Source organism: Phasianus colchicus, chromosome 18, assembly GCF_987193195.1.
Source record: "Phasianus colchicus chromosome 18, bPhaCol1.hap1.1, whole genome shotgun sequence".
Taxonomy (NCBI): Eukaryota; Metazoa; Chordata; class Aves; order Galliformes; family Phasianidae; genus Phasianus; species Phasianus colchicus.
This window is the reverse complement of record NC_143453.1, coordinates 3816059-3834498: the sequence shown is the minus strand read 5'-3', so window position 1 is coordinate 3834498 and position 18440 is coordinate 3816059. Positions and strand designations below refer to the sequence as shown.

Here is an 18440-nt window from a genome sequence, read left to right as displayed (position 1 = left end):
GAATATGAACAATCAGCTTGAATGAATGGGGTGACTTAGACTTACTACTTGTCCTTAAGAAGAACTGTGCATTCCTGGAGCAGAGACAATGGTATCGGAATTTAAACACCTTTTGGAGCAATATAGCATAGAAGTCTCTTGGAGGCAAATTCTTCTCAAACAGAGCTCTGAAAGTAGCAGTTAACAAAGCTTTTGAAGCCCCCCTTTATAACCTCTTGATATTTATTGCAGATGGAGCAGGAAATGACGCGGTTGCACCGGAGAGTGTCAGAGGTGGAGGCTGTACTTAGCCAAAAGGAGGTGGAACTGAAAGCCTCTGAGACCCAGCGATCCCTCCTGGAGCAGGACCTGGCCACCTATATCACAGAATGCAGTGTGAGCCCTTATCCCAGTCCTTTCCCCTCTGAAGGCCTGAAATCTGGTGGTCTTCTCTTCCATTGTGGTTTCAGTAGTGTACTTGATGGAGAAAAGGCTCTCTGTAGTAAATGGAGCACTGAATTGTTTGCAGAGGCTTGTTTGATAATTCTGTTCAAACTTTGTTTTGTGATCATGTACTTAAAACGTATAGAAATAACTACTCTTTTGGTCTTTCTGAGAGAGATATATATATATCTCAGAAAGATATATATTTATATTACTAGTTGTGCTGGAATGACCTTGAGTTTGATTTCTCATCCAGAAGAGGATGAGGGCCTAATCAGAGGTCTTCAAGGACAAATAAGATGATTAGGAAACAACGATGTTGTTGCCTGAATCTGTGGTTCTCGGAGCTCAGACAGATCAAGTTCCCCAGCAAAATGTCAGGGATGATGCTAGGAGAGCTGCTATTTTTCAGATAGAATATAAAAATGAGGTCTTAAAACCACATCTTTGGCGCTTTTTATGAGAGTAGGAATGTCTGCCCAGTTGTCCTGGCTAGATTCCAATGAAGGTATTTTCATTCTGGTTAATATTCTTTGTGTTAAGTTGAAGTTATTAGTCTGTTTCTTCTGTCCTGGCAAGGAAAACAACGCAGATAATGAACTGTTTTAGAGAACTGAGGAGCATTTCTGATAGGTTTGTTGGAAAACATGTCTTAGAACAGAGTGATTCTTTCCTATACTAGTTAGTAGCAGGTAAATAAATAGCATTTGCCTCTTTCTGGTGAAGATTCCTACACAGTTGGTAGGAGGACTACTGGTCTGTTGAAATTTGCAGGTAAAATATGTGTTGAGAACCTGGAGCAGTTCTGTCCTTTGGAGAAGTTTAATGACGATTAAAGGATTTAACTCACTTAAGAGCAACAAGAAAAAATGAATGAGACTGTTAGTAATGTGAAGATGAAGGATTGTATCTAGGTTGTGAATTAATAGTACTAGATAAAAAATGGATAAATGCTGTCAATAATAGATGCCTTTTGTGATCTCTGTTTTTTGTCTCCGAGGCTGATGTGAGGAAGTGGAGGTTTGAACTATGGTTTCAGTGTACTAAATGTTATTTGTAAAATGGGCTGATTCTATACAGATAAAAGACCCTAGTCGTGATTTTTTTTTTTTAATGGTTCCTTCATTGGTGCCTTGGTTTTCTTCTGATGCTTCGCTACAGTCAAGGAAGAATTTGCATAGTTAAAGATCTTTATTATACAACCATCTGAAAAAACAAAGACTGTATTTTGAACGTTTCACTTTCTGCAGAGCTTAAAGCGAAGCCTGGAGCAGGCACGGATGGAGGTGTCTCAGGAAGATGATAAGGCCCTACAGTTACTTCATGATATCAGAGAGCAGAGCCGAAAACTGCAAGAGATCAAAGAACAGGTATATCTGCTTCTGTGGGTAGTAGAATGGCTACCTACAAACATGCATTCTTTGGCATGTTCTAGCTCTGTTGCTGGGCTTCCTTTTGTGTTTGTTCACTGTGATAACTTCCAGTCTGTATGTTTCCACGTGGCTTTTTAAACAAAATGAGAAGTGATATAACTAAGCACAAACTCCAAACTTCCAGGCTTTACTTTCCTGATCCTGAAGGTACTTTGTAAAGCCAGCTTAGCAGGAAGTTGAAATGCATTAGTAATGTGCTGCATTGGAAATGAACTGTCCATTTTAAATGTTCAAGCTATGAAGATTTCTAAACATGTTTATGAATCTTAACCTTGGAAAGAACTGAACTAGCCTTAGTTTTTGAGCTATTTTTTTTTTCTTCTTATTTGGCCATTTTTAAAATGTGCTCATCTGTTTTTCAAAATAGAACCTATCGTCCCTAACTGGGTTTTTCCTACTTCATCCATTTGCCAAAGTGCTCATCATTTTTCCCACCAGGAAAATGTTGAAAATTCATTAATCCATAGTGTTGTTCATAAGGAAAATTTCTAAATTAAAAAAAAAAATATGGTAACAAATGTGAACACTTCTAGGATTAAAATTATTCTTCAAGAAAGAGCCCCATTCAGTTTTGTGAATCAATAGCTACACTTTATATTAAAGAAACTGAAATTTGTTATGGAGTTCAAACAATTCTTTCAATTATCTGATGATTTTCATCTTCAAAGCACGTTAGCAGACTAATTTTCCAGTGTTTGAGGCAAGGAAGCCCAGAAATCTTGGTAATAATTCTCCAGATATAAGAAACACTTACGTAAAAAGTTATGAAATGCAAAACCAACCCTCTAGATGTAGCAGGCCTCCAAAGACTTTTACAGCATTTTTCTGGATGGTTCTTTTATGTAATACAAGGGATCTAACGCTCATTACTCTATGTTCTGATGCTTCATTAGCAAGCTTGCTTTAAATATTGAAATGTGGAACACTTTTTGTAAAGATAAATATCAATAGCTTCTTGAGCAGTACAGACTCATTTAACAGAGGAAAAATAATGCAAGTATTTTTTCAATCAAATATTTCATCTCAGAATCTTTTAACTTGTCTTGTGAAGATTCACAGTGACCTAAAAAAGCTGTTTAGGTCAGCAAATGGATCTGTAATATGCTGTAGACTTCCATATCTGTGGGGGTCTTGGAGAGCAGTGTGCAAGAACGCTGCAACAAAATATACAGAGATGTTTTTGCTTACTCATACCAGCAGGTGGAACTTAGCCAGTAAAGACATGGATCATGATTTCTAAGTCAGTTGGAACTGGGAGGTGGAATGGGAAAGTCCTTTCAGAGCTTTGCTGTTGGAAACCCCAAGCTTGAGAGAGAATCAGTAAAATTAACAGCATACTAGAAACTTCAAAACCAGTAATTAAGCATTTGGTGTTTTCAGGACAAGACAGTAGGTTCAGCTTTCCTGTGGTACTTGAAGTGTTGAAGGTTGTCCTTTTTTTTTTTTTTTTGGTGTGTGTTATTTTTTAATGTATTTGTTTGAACTCAACGTTAATTGAGTCCAGGCATCCGATGTAATTTGAATCAAATGTAATTTGAATAAGCAGCTTTTCCACAAGCACTTTGGAGTTTGAAAGGATGGTTTTGAGCCTCACTGCACCTTTCTTTTCCACTAGAGACCCATTACTTGGTCATTACTTGGTGAAGGACTAAATGAATTAATCAGTTTGTAGCACATCAGATTCTTCATATGTTTAGAAAGGTGTACTCATTTGTATGTAACTACTGTGACCTAGTTTGCTTCAGGTATATGCCCCAAGCTTTGCCTGTCCATTAATATGTGCTTAAATACATCTTGATAATTTTTAAACTGTGACCAATGTACATTCAAGACTTGTTGTTTGGTGTCTTCATGAGTGATGTAGTCTTTTACTTGACCATGAAAACAAATGAAATATTACTAATTATCTCTCTCCTCTTTCTTCTCTTCTCCCTCCCCATTTTCCTCCCTTCCCAAACACTAATTTTCACACTGACAACTGTAGTCATACCTGTAATTCTCTGATGAAGTTGACTCTTCTAGGAAGATTCTTCATGAATTATGATTTCTGAACAAACCACATTTCTTCAAACTACTCTCCCTTTTTACACATTATCAGTGTATTTGTGTGAAACAAATACTTGAGCTAGTATATTTTTGTTCACATATTATCAAAAGGCTCTGCTTCCTTCCAGCAAGAAAATAGAATCATCCATAGAGAGGGAGGGACTGGAGGAGTGAGAATCTGTCTGCCTTGTGAACTGGAGAGTCACTTTAGGGATTGCAATCCAAAGAGCCATTCTACCATACTCCCTCTAATGGATAGCAAAGCTATCTGTTAGTCTCAGTTTCTTTAAAACAGCAGCATAAGGTCTCAGTGTTGCAGCGAATTACAGGCTGACATTAGGGTTGTGTTCAGTCACTTGCCTAACTGAGGACAGATGGCTGTCTGGAAGGAGTGATGACAAACCTGAGTTTGTCATGAGATGGTTAGTCTTTTGAATATGGGGGTAGTTAGGAGTTTTGTAAGATACTAGAATGCAAAGAAAAATGGACTCCCCCACTGTCAGTCCTTCAAAACCTTCTTTAGCACAGTTCTTGATGTGCATTTTTTTGTACTTGTTCTTAGCTTTATCATAAATACTTTTTTTGTTTACTTTCATAAAAATGTATACTTACAGGACTAATAATGCTAAATAAACGTAATTCATGTTTTCCCAGTGAAGAAATCTGAAGCAATCTCATGAGCTAGTGTCAGTATGAGTACCCAGTCTCAGCTGAGATAGTCAATTCAAATGTTTTCCACACACTTTCTTACACTTTCTTTATTTATTGCAGTATTCTGCATGGGAAATGTCTGTATAGACAAATATCCTTTATGGGAAATGTGTGTGGGTTGTTTTTTTTGGGGGGGGGGGGTGGGAAAGGGGGCTGAAAGTTCTTCTAAATCAGTATTTGATTCAGGTTGTATCCTATACAGACCAGTACATTCCTCTTTGACTTTGTTGAGAGAAAATAAGGGATGGCCAGGAGCCACAGTATTACACTATCCCTCTGCTTCTCCTTTCTTTTATCCAAACTGTGCAGATCTGTGGTAATTATCATGTTATCAGCCTGAGAAAATGTATCTTGAAGGAGTATCTGTGCATTTAGTAGAGACATCATCTCAAAGGCACATTTTTGTTTCAGAGATCAGAAATGTAAGTAATATGAATTGCTTGTATGTGGATATATCTATCTGTAGATATTTTTATCTATTGATAGATAGGTGTGTGTGTGTGTTTCTGCAATAAAACCACTCAAAATGCAGTGATTTAACTTTTCTGAGGTTTTGGCTTGAAAATGGAAAGATTCAAACAAGAAGGAACACCATGGACATTTTACTTTATCTAGCTGTCACTGTTTTATTTAATATTTCACTTTTGTTCTACATGTTTTTAAATGCACCTCCTGCCTGCAGTTGGTGTTCTGGGGTCTGCTGCTCCATATATTTCCTCTCTTGCCTATAAAATGTAATGCCTTTTCCTACCCTTTCACCACAACTGCAGGAATATCAAGCTCAAGTAGAAGAAATGAGGTTGATGATGAATCAGTTGGAAGAGGATCTTATTTCAGCTCGCAGGCGTAGTGATCTTTATGAATCGGAGTTGAGAGAGTCCCGAATGGCTGCCGAAGAATTTAAACGTAAAGCTACTGAATGTCACAACAAATTGCAAAAGGTAGTTTAAGGCTTCTTGAGAGAGGGGAGTTGATGATTGCTTATATTTCTAGTGCTGTTTTAGACAAACAGAAGTTGTATGCAAGTTCTCTCAAGATTAGTGTAGCGTTGTACAATTAATACAAAAGATCTTTCTGTTATGTATATTTTGTGTAACTGCTTGTGTTTAGATTACACTTTGTTTAAATGACACAAAGGGGTAAAAAACAGTGTGCTGAAACTCTTCCTGAGAATTTTATATATTTTGTATTTAAGTTACAGGTTAAAGATCAAGGAAAAAGCGAAGCAGGAGAATTATATTGCAAATTAGAGAAGGTATGTTACTTTAATATAGTAGGGTTTGCTTCCTGGGTCTTTCATATTATGCACAAAAACTAAGACTGTCTTTGGTTATCAATGGCATGCAGAGATTCACATCCTCCTCCTCTTCTCACCACCCTACCACCCTCTCCCACCTCTCCACACCCCCCCCCCCCTTTTGTTTTCATGGTGTGAATCACTTTTCTTTTTCATTTGATACAAAGCTGTACTCTGGCATCTTGTTCTTAATTGTTTGTGCTCTGATGCTAGGCAAAGACAGCCATTTATGTTTTATCTGAATTGGGAATTAGGTTATTGATACATGAAGGTTTTGTTCATGAGTAAAGAACAGCAAATGAAAACTAAAAATAATTCTGAGTATTGCTCTGTCATACTGATCAATCTACTTGATGACCAAATATGAAATCAACCAGAAGCGAGTAAAACGGGAGTGGATTTGCCCTGGGGCATTTTGTGGCATTGAGATTTACAGGGAGAAACAAAGATTTTTAGGAAGTGAATTAAAATAAACATGGTATCATAAGTGGAGAGCCTTCTCTTGATTTTGGTTTTACCACTCTTTTTATTCATCCCTCCCCATCGTTCTATTTAACTGTAGATCAATACAGAGCAGCAAGCCAAGATCCAGGAGCTGCAGGAAAAGCTGACAAAGGTAATGTCTGGGTGGTGAAAGCGAATTTTCCACGAGATTTTCCAGTGAAAACTTAATGCAGAGGAGGGATGCACTTTGTTTTATCCTCAGAAATAGAGTTAGTCATAGCATGGGTGATGATAAGGAAAAGGGGGTGGAAGCTGATATCTGAAATCCTTGTTGTTTTCACTATGCTTTGGGCTCTTGAGACATGTCAACAGTGTTTATTTTTACAAATAGAGCTGAGTCAGAACTGGAGTAGTGTAGAGAAATTCTGATTTGGAAGGCCAGTTTGGGTATGCTGTATGCAGTGCTCTGATCTCTTGTTTCTGAAGCCAAGGGTTTCAGATCCTTTTAACTCCCTACAAAATATATGTTGAATTTGGCTCAGTCTCCCAGTATACTGTGTCTTAATTACAAAATCACCTTCCGGTTCAGTTATTCACAGTAAAAAAATTGAATGCTAAGGCTTCACAACAGAAATAAAATACCTTAGCAATGTAAGCTAAAGGAAGTATCAAATGACTGTAGTGTGGTCTCAACAGCATGAGACCTTTTATTCTAAATGATACACTTTTGGGGGGGTGTCTTTTACCAGAGAAGAAAGGATCATTGTGGTAATCCACCGAAAGACTTTTCTAGCTTGACACTTGCTCAGAAAGGGCTTTTTTTGAAGGTTAGTGATCTGGAATATGGATAGAAAGCCAAAACCATTCAGAAATGTTACATACAAAATTTCAAAAATGTCACACTTTACCCTGCTTTTCTCTTTTCAATAATTCTAAGGAATTATCCATAGGCGAACAGGTCATTCTCCTAGTGTTTTAGCAAGAGTATTCTGTCAGCCCTTTCCAAAAACTTGAACTGAACTTCAGGATGGACTACCAAGTATGTAGAGACAACTAGAGACTTGCAGTACAGCAAGACAAACATATTGAGCTCCTGAATTTTCAGATTTTGTGTGTGTGTGTGTGTGTGTGTGAGAAAAAGAAAAGAATTAGGTAACAAAAGTTAAAATTTGGGGTCCTGAGCACGTTTGTACACTGTCTTACTTTTAGACTGCTAAGCGAAAGTTCTGAGTGTTGACCATTGTGGCATTATGAGCTCTGACACAGCAAGAATTCTTATGTGTATGTTTTTTCTTACACTCCTGTTCTTTTCCTTTGGACTTAGGCTGTGAAGGCTAGCTCAGAGGCAACTGAATTGCTTCAGAATATCCGTCAAGCTAAGGAGAGAGCTGAGAAGGAGTTAGAGAAACTTCAAAATCGGGAAGATTCTAATGAAAGCATGAAGAAGAAATTGCTTGAAGCAGAGGTGAGTGAAGAAGGTCTGCCTAGTGTAAGTTAGTTATTGGGATGCGTCTCAGTTCAGGAACCCTCATCTGGATGACTGAACAGCTTGTATTTCTGTAGTAAGTCTTCATAGGAAAGTAATGTTAGACATCAATCTATTTTATTCTATTATACATATTAATTAAAAATACAATTTATTTATTAAAAGAAAGCTTACAGGGAATCTGATGTTATTTTCCGTGAGGAGCAATAAAGACTTGTAATTAAGATAAGGGATTTGAGGCATGATGAGGATTTCAAATATAAAAGACAACCATGCATCAGCTTCAGCTCTTCTTCCAAAAACTACTCATTGCTTTGTGGTAATGCAGTGTTGGTTAGCCTAAGTAGCATTTACTAATTGTTCTGCAGGAACGGCGCCATTCTCTGGAGAATCAAGTGAAGAGATTAGAGACTGTGGAACGAAGAGAAAACCGTCTAAAGGAAGATATTCAGACTAAATCTCAACAGATTCAACAGATGGCAGAAAAAATTCTGGTGAGCAGAAGTGAAAATGAAAGATAAAGGGTAAGAGTTCGTGAGAAAGGAGTAGGAAAGGAACAGAAGACATAGAATTGCATTGAATAAGGTGGAAATTGTTGAACAAAGGGATTCATTTTGTGTACCATTCATACTGGAAAAGCTTGAATTCTCAAATTCAGTTTGCATCTTTTAGTTACAAACTATACCTTAACCCTAATGACTGTACCTGTAATCTTAAGACTACTTTAAAATTCTGGTTGTCTCAGTAGGAACACATTGAACTCAGTACAGGGTACTGCAATAATAAAAGCATTTATATCTAGATTTTAAACTAAATTGCAAAGGAATTTAGAAGCCAGATCTACTTGAAATGCTTACTTCTTATAGCAGTGAGAAATTAGTCATCTAAACTGTTCTTCTCCAAAGATAATATTTGTTGGGAATCCATTTTCACCCACATATCTCTGTTGGCATTTTCTTGTTTCTCTCTTTGTTAAACATATTAAGTCTTCATATTGAGTTGGTACTTCAGTCTACAGGGAACCAAACAGAAGATATTTCAAATGCTTCCCTGGGACAAGAAGCTTAATTTTAGAGTAATTAAAATAATTTGCATTTCTAATGAGTTCTTTCTTTGTTGCCAACACGATAAGAACAAAAAGGTATTATTTTTATTAGTAGACATACTCGAAGAAGGCCAAATGGAAATAGATTACCTTATTTGGACAAGTATGACCCATATTTGTTCTGGGTGGTAGCTGTGTAGATAGACTTCAGCACCAGAATGTCTGAGAGCTCTCATGAAAAGGTAGAACCAGATCTTTGGTAGTGTTCTTTCTTTCAAATTGTTTTGATAACATGAATGCATGGTAAGTGGGAGACTATGGCTTTGCTGGGCACAGAGCCAACTTTATATTTAGAAATGGTGTAAAACTTTGAATTGTTGTTGCATAAGCCTCTTGTGTATATTTGGGGATTGTTCATTGGTTTTGATTATGTTCTCTGTGGAGGAAAATCTGGAAGGGAATGCAGAAATATCTGCTAATTGTTTTACTCCATGGGATATGTTTAGCATTTCTCGTAGATAGTTTCCATGGAGTTCTGACAGAATATTGGAGAGATGCAAAGTTATTTTATAAAACGAAAAACAACCATGTCAAGCAGGCATTAAAGAAATAATCCTATAGTGTCTTTCCTAGTTCCTTGCAGCTGGTAGTCCCAGCTGATCCGGGAGCTACAGGGTATGAGTTCTTGTTTTCTTTTTCCTCCCCTTTTGCCCTCTTTCTTCCCTCAAGTTGATCTCTTCAAAGACTTTTGACTTTTCCTGGTATAGAAAGAACAGAAGGATAGCAGAGGAGCTGATGATACAGAATTGCATAGAATAAGGTAGACTTATTGAATAAATTGGATTGGATTTGTGTAATAGTCATCTAGTAGCTAAGAAGTCCTGCTGGATTTGTCTGCATAGAATTAAATAAGTAAAAAACAAGCTAGAGAAGATACTTATTAATTCTTGAAAGTGTAGATTGTTGCTATGATGCTAATAACAATTGAAAGCTAGAGCTACATAGAGAACAGTGGTTGCAGAGAACTGGAATGATAAAATGTTACCTTTTAAGTGCAAACAGCCTATTAAGTGCCTGTCATAAGTTGGTGAAGCTCCTACTCAGATGTAAGCAGTCTAATACTGGTAGCTTTGAAACTGTTGCTGATCCGGTGGTCTGATTCTTTGCCAGGACCAGAAACGTGTGGGCTTTTGAGGGAGGTGAATTGTCCCTCTTGTTGCTGGGAGATACATTTCAATTGCAAAAAAGCAGCAATCTCCATTTCTTGCAGAAGTTTTGGGTACTTGGCACTGTAGATGACCTACTTTTGGTGAACCTCCTTTTTGATTTCCTCTTCTGGAAAAAGAGGTCTACTGCAATTACTGGAGCGAAGAAATCTTTGTAGATTTCAAATTGAGGGGAAAAAAAGAATATGAAATGGAAATTTTCCTATGCTGTGCAGTAGTGAAGGCAGGCAGGAGTCCTGCATGCATCCCAAAACCTGAACTTGTCTGTGCAGCAGCCAACACAGCAGTAGTGAATGACAGACCTGGATCTGCCTGCTGTACTAAAGAAATTGTTAGGATGGCAAATATGACAGTGAAGGAACATAAAGTTCTAAACTCAGCTCTTGAGAGTTGTCCTATTGAAAGGTGTTTATAGATATATCCCCAATAATAGATTCACACAGCAGACTGTTCCTCTTACTAAAATAACTAACCTCTGAGATGCAGAATTATCTCAAGTCCTTGCTGTGCATAGCTGCAACTATCGGCTGTGAGGTAAAGAGGTTAAAAATACCCTGGTACCATCTACCATATATATTGCATCCTGTACTTCTCATTTTCAAAACAATTTATGAACAGTCATTCTGACAACATTTGCTTGACGAACGTGGAGAAGTAAATACTATTCCTGCTCTGTGAATACAGAATGAAAAGCATAACAGCAGTACCCCATTATTGAGGCCTTCTGCGAGAAAGCAAAGTGAGAGACCTTGTTAAAAATAAATTGAGCTTCCTGTGATGCCATGCTACTGCAGCTATAAGTGTTTTTAACTGCTTGTTTTCACAAAACATGCTTGGACTGTCTGAGAATATGATACTGGGAATCAGATTCTTGTTGTGGAAGTAGAAATCTTTGTCTTTAGCAGCATGTTGCCTCTAGTGGATAGATCAGCAGCAATATATAAAGCTTAAAACTGATCACGTGCAGCTCTTGTAACATTTTTTTCCCCCCTCTTTCCCTCTATGACATAATCATACAGTATAGAGCCTTAAAAAATGACAGTGAATGTTCAGTGTCTGTGTAACACACATGCACAACCTATCTGTGTCTGACTATGAATCTCTGCTGCTTTTAGGAGCTGGAAGAAAAGCATCGAGAGGCTCAGATCTCAGCACAACATCTGGAGTTGCAGCTGAAACAGAAGGAACAATTCTATGAGGAGAAACTCAAAGTAAAAAAAATCTTCTTATCTTCCCACAAGTTTTTGTGGGTGGAAGGGGTTCAGGGAAAAACTGTTTCCTTTGGGCTTTGATCGCTTTGTCTTATGAGTTGCTGTCTTGATTACAACTTCTGAAATGTTCAGAGAGATTAGTGAAATATGAGTGAGTTTTTCTTCTAGTCCATGTTCTTGTACCTTATCTGTTTTTAATCTGTGTTAAAATAGGTGACATTTGAAGTTAGAACTGTAGGAATTACATAATTGTTGACTGTAATTTATTCATTGCTGACAAAATAATTCTTACTAAATGGTTTTGGATCTCTTGTCCTGAAAAAAAGTTTGGTTCCTACTGAAGATTTTCTGATTTAAGAGTATTCGCACAGCCTACCTGCAAGTTTTACATTCTCTAAATACTAGAATGTTTCTAAACTTCCATCTTCTTGGAGCTGTAACATCTGCCAAGAAGCCACAGAAACCACCCACTTTGTTTTTGTCTTTTCCAGGGTAGCATAAGACTTTAACATACAGTTAGAAATAGAATTGTAGACACCATCTAAAACTAGGAAAAACAAATTGGGAAATGGGAGTATGTGCTGTGGTTAAGGATTTTTCTAAAGAACCTGCAATACATCAGCCAGTAAGTGCATTTTGTAAGGCTCTTTGTACTAAACATAACCTGTTTTCAGCAGTTTTTATCTATTACATTTACCTAGGACTTTACCTTTACATTTTAGCTTAATTGTTTGAGGATGTAGTCCTTAGGAAGGAAAAAGGTATTTCTGTGAGAGAAACGAGAAGGGAAAAAGTGAAAAGATTTTCTGGTCGAGCTTGTGATATTCAGTAATGAGAGTGACAGAAAGCAGGAAGGCAAGAAGTAAACCTTGGGAGAAGTGCTAAGTTGGAAACTGGAAAAGATGACAGGACTTGGAATAGGGTTAAAAGGAAAAGACAGACGGTGAATTATGAGGACATATGACATAGGGTTTAGTAGATGGGATCTGGAAGCCAGATGAAAGAGATTCAAGGCATGAGGTATTTATAACTGGAATGGCAAAAGATATCCTGTGGTGTCCAGACTTGTTAAGTTCTAATAAGAGTCATGTCTGTAGCAATTCTTTGTGCCTTTGAAAACCTGTCCTTGAAGAAAATGATGTTCAGTTTAACAACTGATTTAAAACTCTGGCCTTGCCAACAAAACACACATATTTAATAAGAGAATAAAAAAAGAAAAAAAACCAACACCAAATAGTTACTTTAGTCCTGTACCTAGTATTTATGTTACAAAAAAGAAATCTTAGCTCACTCATTTGCTGCCTCTGATCTAAAGAATTAGTGGGGTCTCAATTGCCGTCTTGTGCATAATTACAAAACTTAAAAATGACTTCTGAGCCATATTGTTAGGGTGAGCACAGAATGCATACTTCCTTACCACCTCTGCTATGCACACACAGAGTAATAGAGGTTTTTTTTTTGTTTTCTGTTGCATTAGTCTGGAATATTTACGCTGTGCTCAAGAAACATCTTTAAAAAATAAAATAAGGTCTTATGTCTTCATAGAACTTCATCATAAAATTCAGTCGTCAGAGGTAGCTGAGGGAGTTTGCTGTTTCAGGGTTTTCATGCCGTTGCATCCTGTGTCTAATGTTGCTTGAGATGAGATGAATTGCTTAAAAATAGTCTATCTTGATGATTTTTTTTCTGCTTGTCCTTTGCCCTTTGAAATGAATGTAATCTAGACAAAAGTAATGTCTTCATTTAGGTTTTGGAAAACCAGATGAAGAAAGATCTTGCTGATAAGGAAGCACTTGAGAATATGCTCAGAAGACATGAAGAGGAAGCGCGTGAGAAATGTAAAGTCCTGGCTGAACAGAAAGCGGTATGTGGCATTGAACTGGAAATCAGAATGTTCTAGGAGCTTTTTTGAGACAATGATTTTTAGCCTTGTTTGAGGTTTTGCATTGCTGCTGAACTGTATTGAAAGATATCTTTTAAAAGATGTATTTTTTTTAATTATTACAAGGGATCTTCAAGAATATTTTCTTAAAGATACAACGTAAGTTGCTAATATAGTGGTTGTTTTTCTCTAGTTATTAAAGCAGCAGAAAGTACTTGCTTCAGTAGTTGCACCCATAATACTCTTTTTCTCTGCTATTGTGTTGTTCCTGGAAAAAGCTCCAAAACTTTTTTTAAATGTTGCTTTTAAAATCACTTTTATTGTGTAATCTCAAAGGCACATCACTCTTTTTCAGATGATCAATGCAATGGATTCGAAGATTAGGTCACTGGAGCAGAGAATAGTGGAATTGTCTGAGGCCAATAAACTGGCTGCAAATAGCAGCCTTTTTACCCAGAGGAACATGTAAGTATAACAACTGCTATCACACTGGTCACCACTGAACAGTTCTCAGTGGGATCTTTTCTCTAAATATTAAGGAAATTCTTTGTTACAAGCTTGCTGTGCTCTCTGCTGTAAAATGTGCATGTTCCTCAAATAGTTGTGGTTCACTGCTTCTTCTGTGTTTTCCCAAAATTGTTTGGGGTCTTTCTGAGGCTGCTGCCTCATGTAGGTTTACCAATTATGTTAAATGAATGCTAGCAATTTAAATGTCTAAAATACCTATGGAGATGCATATATACCTTTTTTAACATACATATTGTTCATATATTAACGTTTTCCTTGGCTCCTCTGGCAGTTACTTAATGTTCAAATGAAAAACATTACGTATATTTCTTTCATAAACATTCTGTCCTGCCTCATGGCTAAGTAAAAAGAACTAAAACTATCAAGCCAGGAGCATTTGCAAGGATGAGATTTATTTTTTTACTGCAGTGGGCAGAAGTAATATGGAACATAAGACATCCCAACTTCAGAATGCTGTTTCAGTTCATTTTTTCTTTATAACACATCTCTGTGGAATACTACTGGACAACATCTAATGCCATCTTGAATCACAGTGTCAACAGCAATTGCTCGTGTGGTGAATTCTTATTTGTTAAACATGGAGGAAATCTTGGACCTTTTCTTTTCCCTATCAAATCTTTCTGTCTACTTGAATTCTACTTTGCTTTTCTTTTCAGTTCAGATTCCTTATTTCCTTAAAAAATGTTTTTGCTTCTTTAATAATGTAAAAGCATTTTACTTCAGTAGAAGGAGCACGGATTGTTTGATATGCCTTGCAGGATAGGGCTAAAATAGCATTTGCTTTTACTGGGTTTGGAGATTCATTAATTTTGGCTGTCTGCATAAATGTTTTCAGTGTCCATCAGCTGCTGGATACAATGTTGGGCAGCACTCTGCCCACTCTGTGGGCAGCACTTGGACAGATTCACCTATAATATTGAATAGAATTAACCAAGATTAAATTTTGGCAAAGTGTTGCTTTGTTTTATTTTTATTTTTTTCTTTTCAGTGCTGATTATGCCTCCAGATATGTAATGGTTCCAATTTTTACTATATTTCAAATATCTGGCAAGTTATTCTAGCTTGAACAGCCAGAAATATTCACAGAAATAACTGGAAATTTGAATTGAGTTGCTTTATGCTCCAGATGACTTCTGGTTAATAACACATGAAGTCTGTTGAGATGGGAAAAGCTATAACTTATCTTCAGTCTGAAATAAAACACAAGTAGTAGCACATACCTGGGAAACATATGCAAGGTCTAGTGCTGCAGTCATTGTGCTGAACTGAATATAAGATCTCCCATGAGCTAGATGATCCTCTGATAGCAGGGGACTTCACTAGAGTTCAACAGAAAACAAGACAAATAAAATAATGCTTGAAAATATTACTTGGGATAGTTTAAGAAATATTGTCAATTAATCTAATGTTGCTGAATTGCTAGAAGATATTACAGAATCAACAGCATTTTGAGAAGAAATTTGCTTTATTATGCCTGTGTTTATAAAGCAGATAGCTGATGAGTTTGTACTTATTTTGTGAATTGTGGTGAATATGTATGAATCTGCTGTTGGACTGCATTTTGAATCCACAAGAGCTACAATCAATCTGAGCATGTTTGAAGTTATTAGAATTTAAGTGATTTAAGCCCTTCAAAGAAGTGTGGGACTTGGCTAGTTTTTGTTCTGTACCTGAGGAAGCTAATGATAATCAGCTTCCTGAGCAGGTAGCTCATTTGACAGTTCTGTCTGCCAATAATCTGTAGAGATAAACTTAAAAAACAAACAAACAAACAAAAAGCAACAACAACACAAAACACAGGGTGACAGGGGAGGTTCTATGTGCAATGCACAGAAGTGTGAGTGTGAGTCAGAAGACTTGGGTTCTATTTTTAGCTTTTTTAAGTCTTCCCATTTGATCTTGGGCAAGCCACATAATTTCTCTCAGACAGGATTAGTAACAGCTTATCTCACAGTAAACTTGTTAAAATATTAATTCATTAATATATGTAGAGTTTTGTTGGACTTTAAGTGGAAAGAAATTTCCCATACATGATAAAATAATTCCTGGAGTTGTAAATAATGTAGAAAGAGTGATGTTTGTTTGTTTTGCACAAGCATTTCAAATGCTAATTCTTGCTTTTAGCAGAGGTTGCAGGCTCAGAATTCTTATGCACACAGGTAATTGTTTTCGTTCTCGTTATAGATGAAGTCTTTGTTTAGAGACAACAAATCACTGTTTCAATGTAGGTCAAGTTAAAAACTTATTCTAGGTCCATTTCATCTTCTAGAAGCAAACAAACAAAAATTCCACCAGAAACCCATCAATTTCTCTTATCTCATGGAATTATTTAGTGTGAAAGCAACTATTCTTACCATTCATTTTTCCTATTAAGAAAAATATGTAACAAGGAATTGGTGAAATGATAAGAATGAAGTATATCTTAAATATTGTGGTAGATAATCATGTATAGAATTTTTTTTTTTTTTTCAGCTTGCAAACGTGAAATTTTAATGGGCATATATGGATGAATCTGTTAGTATGTGGATCTTTTGCTGATGGGAATAGAAAGCTGGCTTCTTTTTGTATTTTTTTAAATAAAAGCATAGAACTTAAGCTATGAGCTTCACGTTCAGTGTAGTAGGGAGCTTGTTCTATGTTCTTCCCTGCTTCACTACAATGAAAGGCCTTATATAAGGATGCTTCGGGTTTCTGTTTTTTCTCCTATCAGGAAAGCCCAAGAGGAGATGATTTCAGAGCTCAGACAACAGAAGTTCTACTTGGAAACCCAAGCTGGAAAGTTAGAGGCCCAGAATCGAAAATTAGAGGAACAATTGGAAAAGATGAGTCACCAAGATCACACTGACAAGAACCGCCTGCTAGAGTTGGAGACTAGGCTGCGAGAGGTGAAAATGAGTTTAATCCTCCCAAACTTATTTGAATGTATCTCATTTTAAGTATTACAGTGATGATTAAAATTGTCTCAGTTCTGTGTGTCTTAAAAATGGTATTTTAACATGTAATAATTTATTTTAGTCTAGCAGTATTTTTCCCCCCAGGAGTTCTTCTCCTGGAAGGAGAGAAAATACAAGAGATTGTTCATTGGAGTAAGTGTAAAGTTCTTAGATCTTCTTGCTTTCTCAGAATCACATTTGTTTTTTTTTTCTACAATATTATATTTTTCAGCTGGAGTGGCTATGGAGTAAAGAATTAAAGCTTAGCTATGTACAGTGATCAGCTAACTGTAGGCCTAGAGTCTACAGAGTAGAAAGCAAATGACACAACGGAAGTGCTGTAAGAAAACAGGAGACCTGTTCCCTCATGCACATTTTTCTAAAGTTTTCAAAAAAAATTAACAGTAATATGAAAACTTGCATTTTTTTGTGACCTGTGCCACATTTTTAGTTCTTTAGTTTTATATCAGCTTTGAATCCACTTTTAGATCTTTTACCTTCTCCAGTCTTGCTCCGATAATTTTCATTTCAGACTGAAATTTTGCCTTTAGCTAAAGAGGGTTGGATGACTTGCACTTGTCGTTGTTTGACTGGAAGTTGGCTGGGATCAGTGTAAGATTTCTGGCAGGCTTCTCTCACATCTGCAACACAACAGAGTCACGTGGGATGCAAACATCCTGGAGAAGGTGCTAAAATTTGGAATTGATTTGAGCACTGAGGTCTGCTTTGCTGGTTGTTCATTTTTTATCCATTCCTGGAAACAACACATTTATCCTTGACTATGCTTCGAGAAAACCTTGAACAAAAGCTACTCAAGTAAACCCAGAGCAAGGTTATTTGCTTGGTTTCTTCAAAAATAACCTAAATAAATATATACACATGTAAAGATTAATATTGTCTTTATGTCTAAAGATTCTCGAATGCAATAATTTCTGTGAAGAAATGTCAGCACAAACTACTTCAACTGTAATGCTTTTTATATCAGTGTGTTATATGTGATATTTGAGTCACAGCTGGAACTATTCTTGTTTTCTTTTTTCATTTCAAAATGCTTTTGATCTTTTTTCAAAGCAAATGAGTAGCTTTTAGGCAGACAAAGCAGCATCCTTGACTTCTCAGTCACTTAAGCAATCTGTGAAGATGTGATTTTGGAATAGAAATGGCAATGTCATCCTGAAGCGAGGTTTGAAATTAGATTATATTGCCCGTGTTTTTCTTTGTAAGTAACTTGTGTTTGGATGCTACTTTTTCATTCTTCAGGTTGGTCTAGAGCATGAAGAACAGAAGCTGGAACTCAAAAGGCAGTTGACAGAATTGCAGCTGACGCTTCAGGAGCGGGAATCTCAAATTACTGGGCTGCAGGCTGCACGGACAGCCCTGGAGAATCAGCTCCGTGAGGCCAAAACTGAACTAGAGGAGACCACAGCTGAGGCAGAGGAAGAGATTCAAGCTCTCACGGTGAGCCCTAAAATTGGTACTAGATCAGAACTAAGAAGGTCCATGTTTTATAAGAAGGTTAAATATGTATTTTTACTCTTTATTTCTTTTATTTTTCAGAAAAAGGCACTAATTATGTGTTAAGAGAGGCAGCTATGTCTAAGATGTCCAATTTTATCTATTAAATTAACCTTATGTGTGCTCCTGGTAGTTCCATCATTGGTGCCCAAAGAACACAAATAATTCTGTGATGAGGTGAAACTACATATGAAATTGTTATTGCTAGGAGCTTTGTTCTCTGATTTACTTATTTAAATAATTTATCACAAGTTTGAAAG

At 36.7% G+C, this 18440-nt stretch overlaps 1 protein-coding gene across 18 annotated transcripts in view; it reads left to right on the top strand.

Annotated features, from left to right (window-relative positions):
• CIT (citron rho-interacting serine/threonine kinase) overlaps positions 1 to 18440 on the top strand; it is a 91219-nt gene that overhangs the window by 43045 nt on the left and 29734 nt on the right. For 12 of the 18 annotated variants that reach the window (XM_090152513.1, XM_090152512.1, XM_090152522.1 and 9 more), the window contains exons 12-23: positions 232 to 375; positions 1674 to 1793; positions 5384 to 5554; positions 5809 to 5868; positions 6473 to 6526; positions 7679 to 7819; positions 8209 to 8334; positions 11227 to 11322; positions 13070 to 13186; positions 13560 to 13669; positions 16443 to 16617; positions 17926 to 18123. In XM_090152513.1, the coding sequence (XP_090008639.1) occupies positions 232 to 375; positions 1674 to 1793; positions 5384 to 5554; positions 5809 to 5868; positions 6473 to 6526; positions 7679 to 7819; positions 8209 to 8334; positions 11227 to 11322; positions 13070 to 13186; positions 13560 to 13669; positions 16443 to 16617; positions 17926 to 18123 (1512 nt within the window). The remainder of the gene's footprint in view (positions 1 to 231; positions 376 to 1673; positions 1794 to 5383; positions 5555 to 5808; positions 5869 to 6472; positions 6527 to 7678; positions 7820 to 8208; positions 8335 to 11226; positions 11323 to 13069; positions 13187 to 13559; positions 13670 to 16442; positions 16618 to 17925; positions 18124 to 18440) is intronic. The other 6 variants (XM_090152526.1, XM_090152520.1, XM_090152521.1 and 3 more) reach the window with 1 other exon arrangement.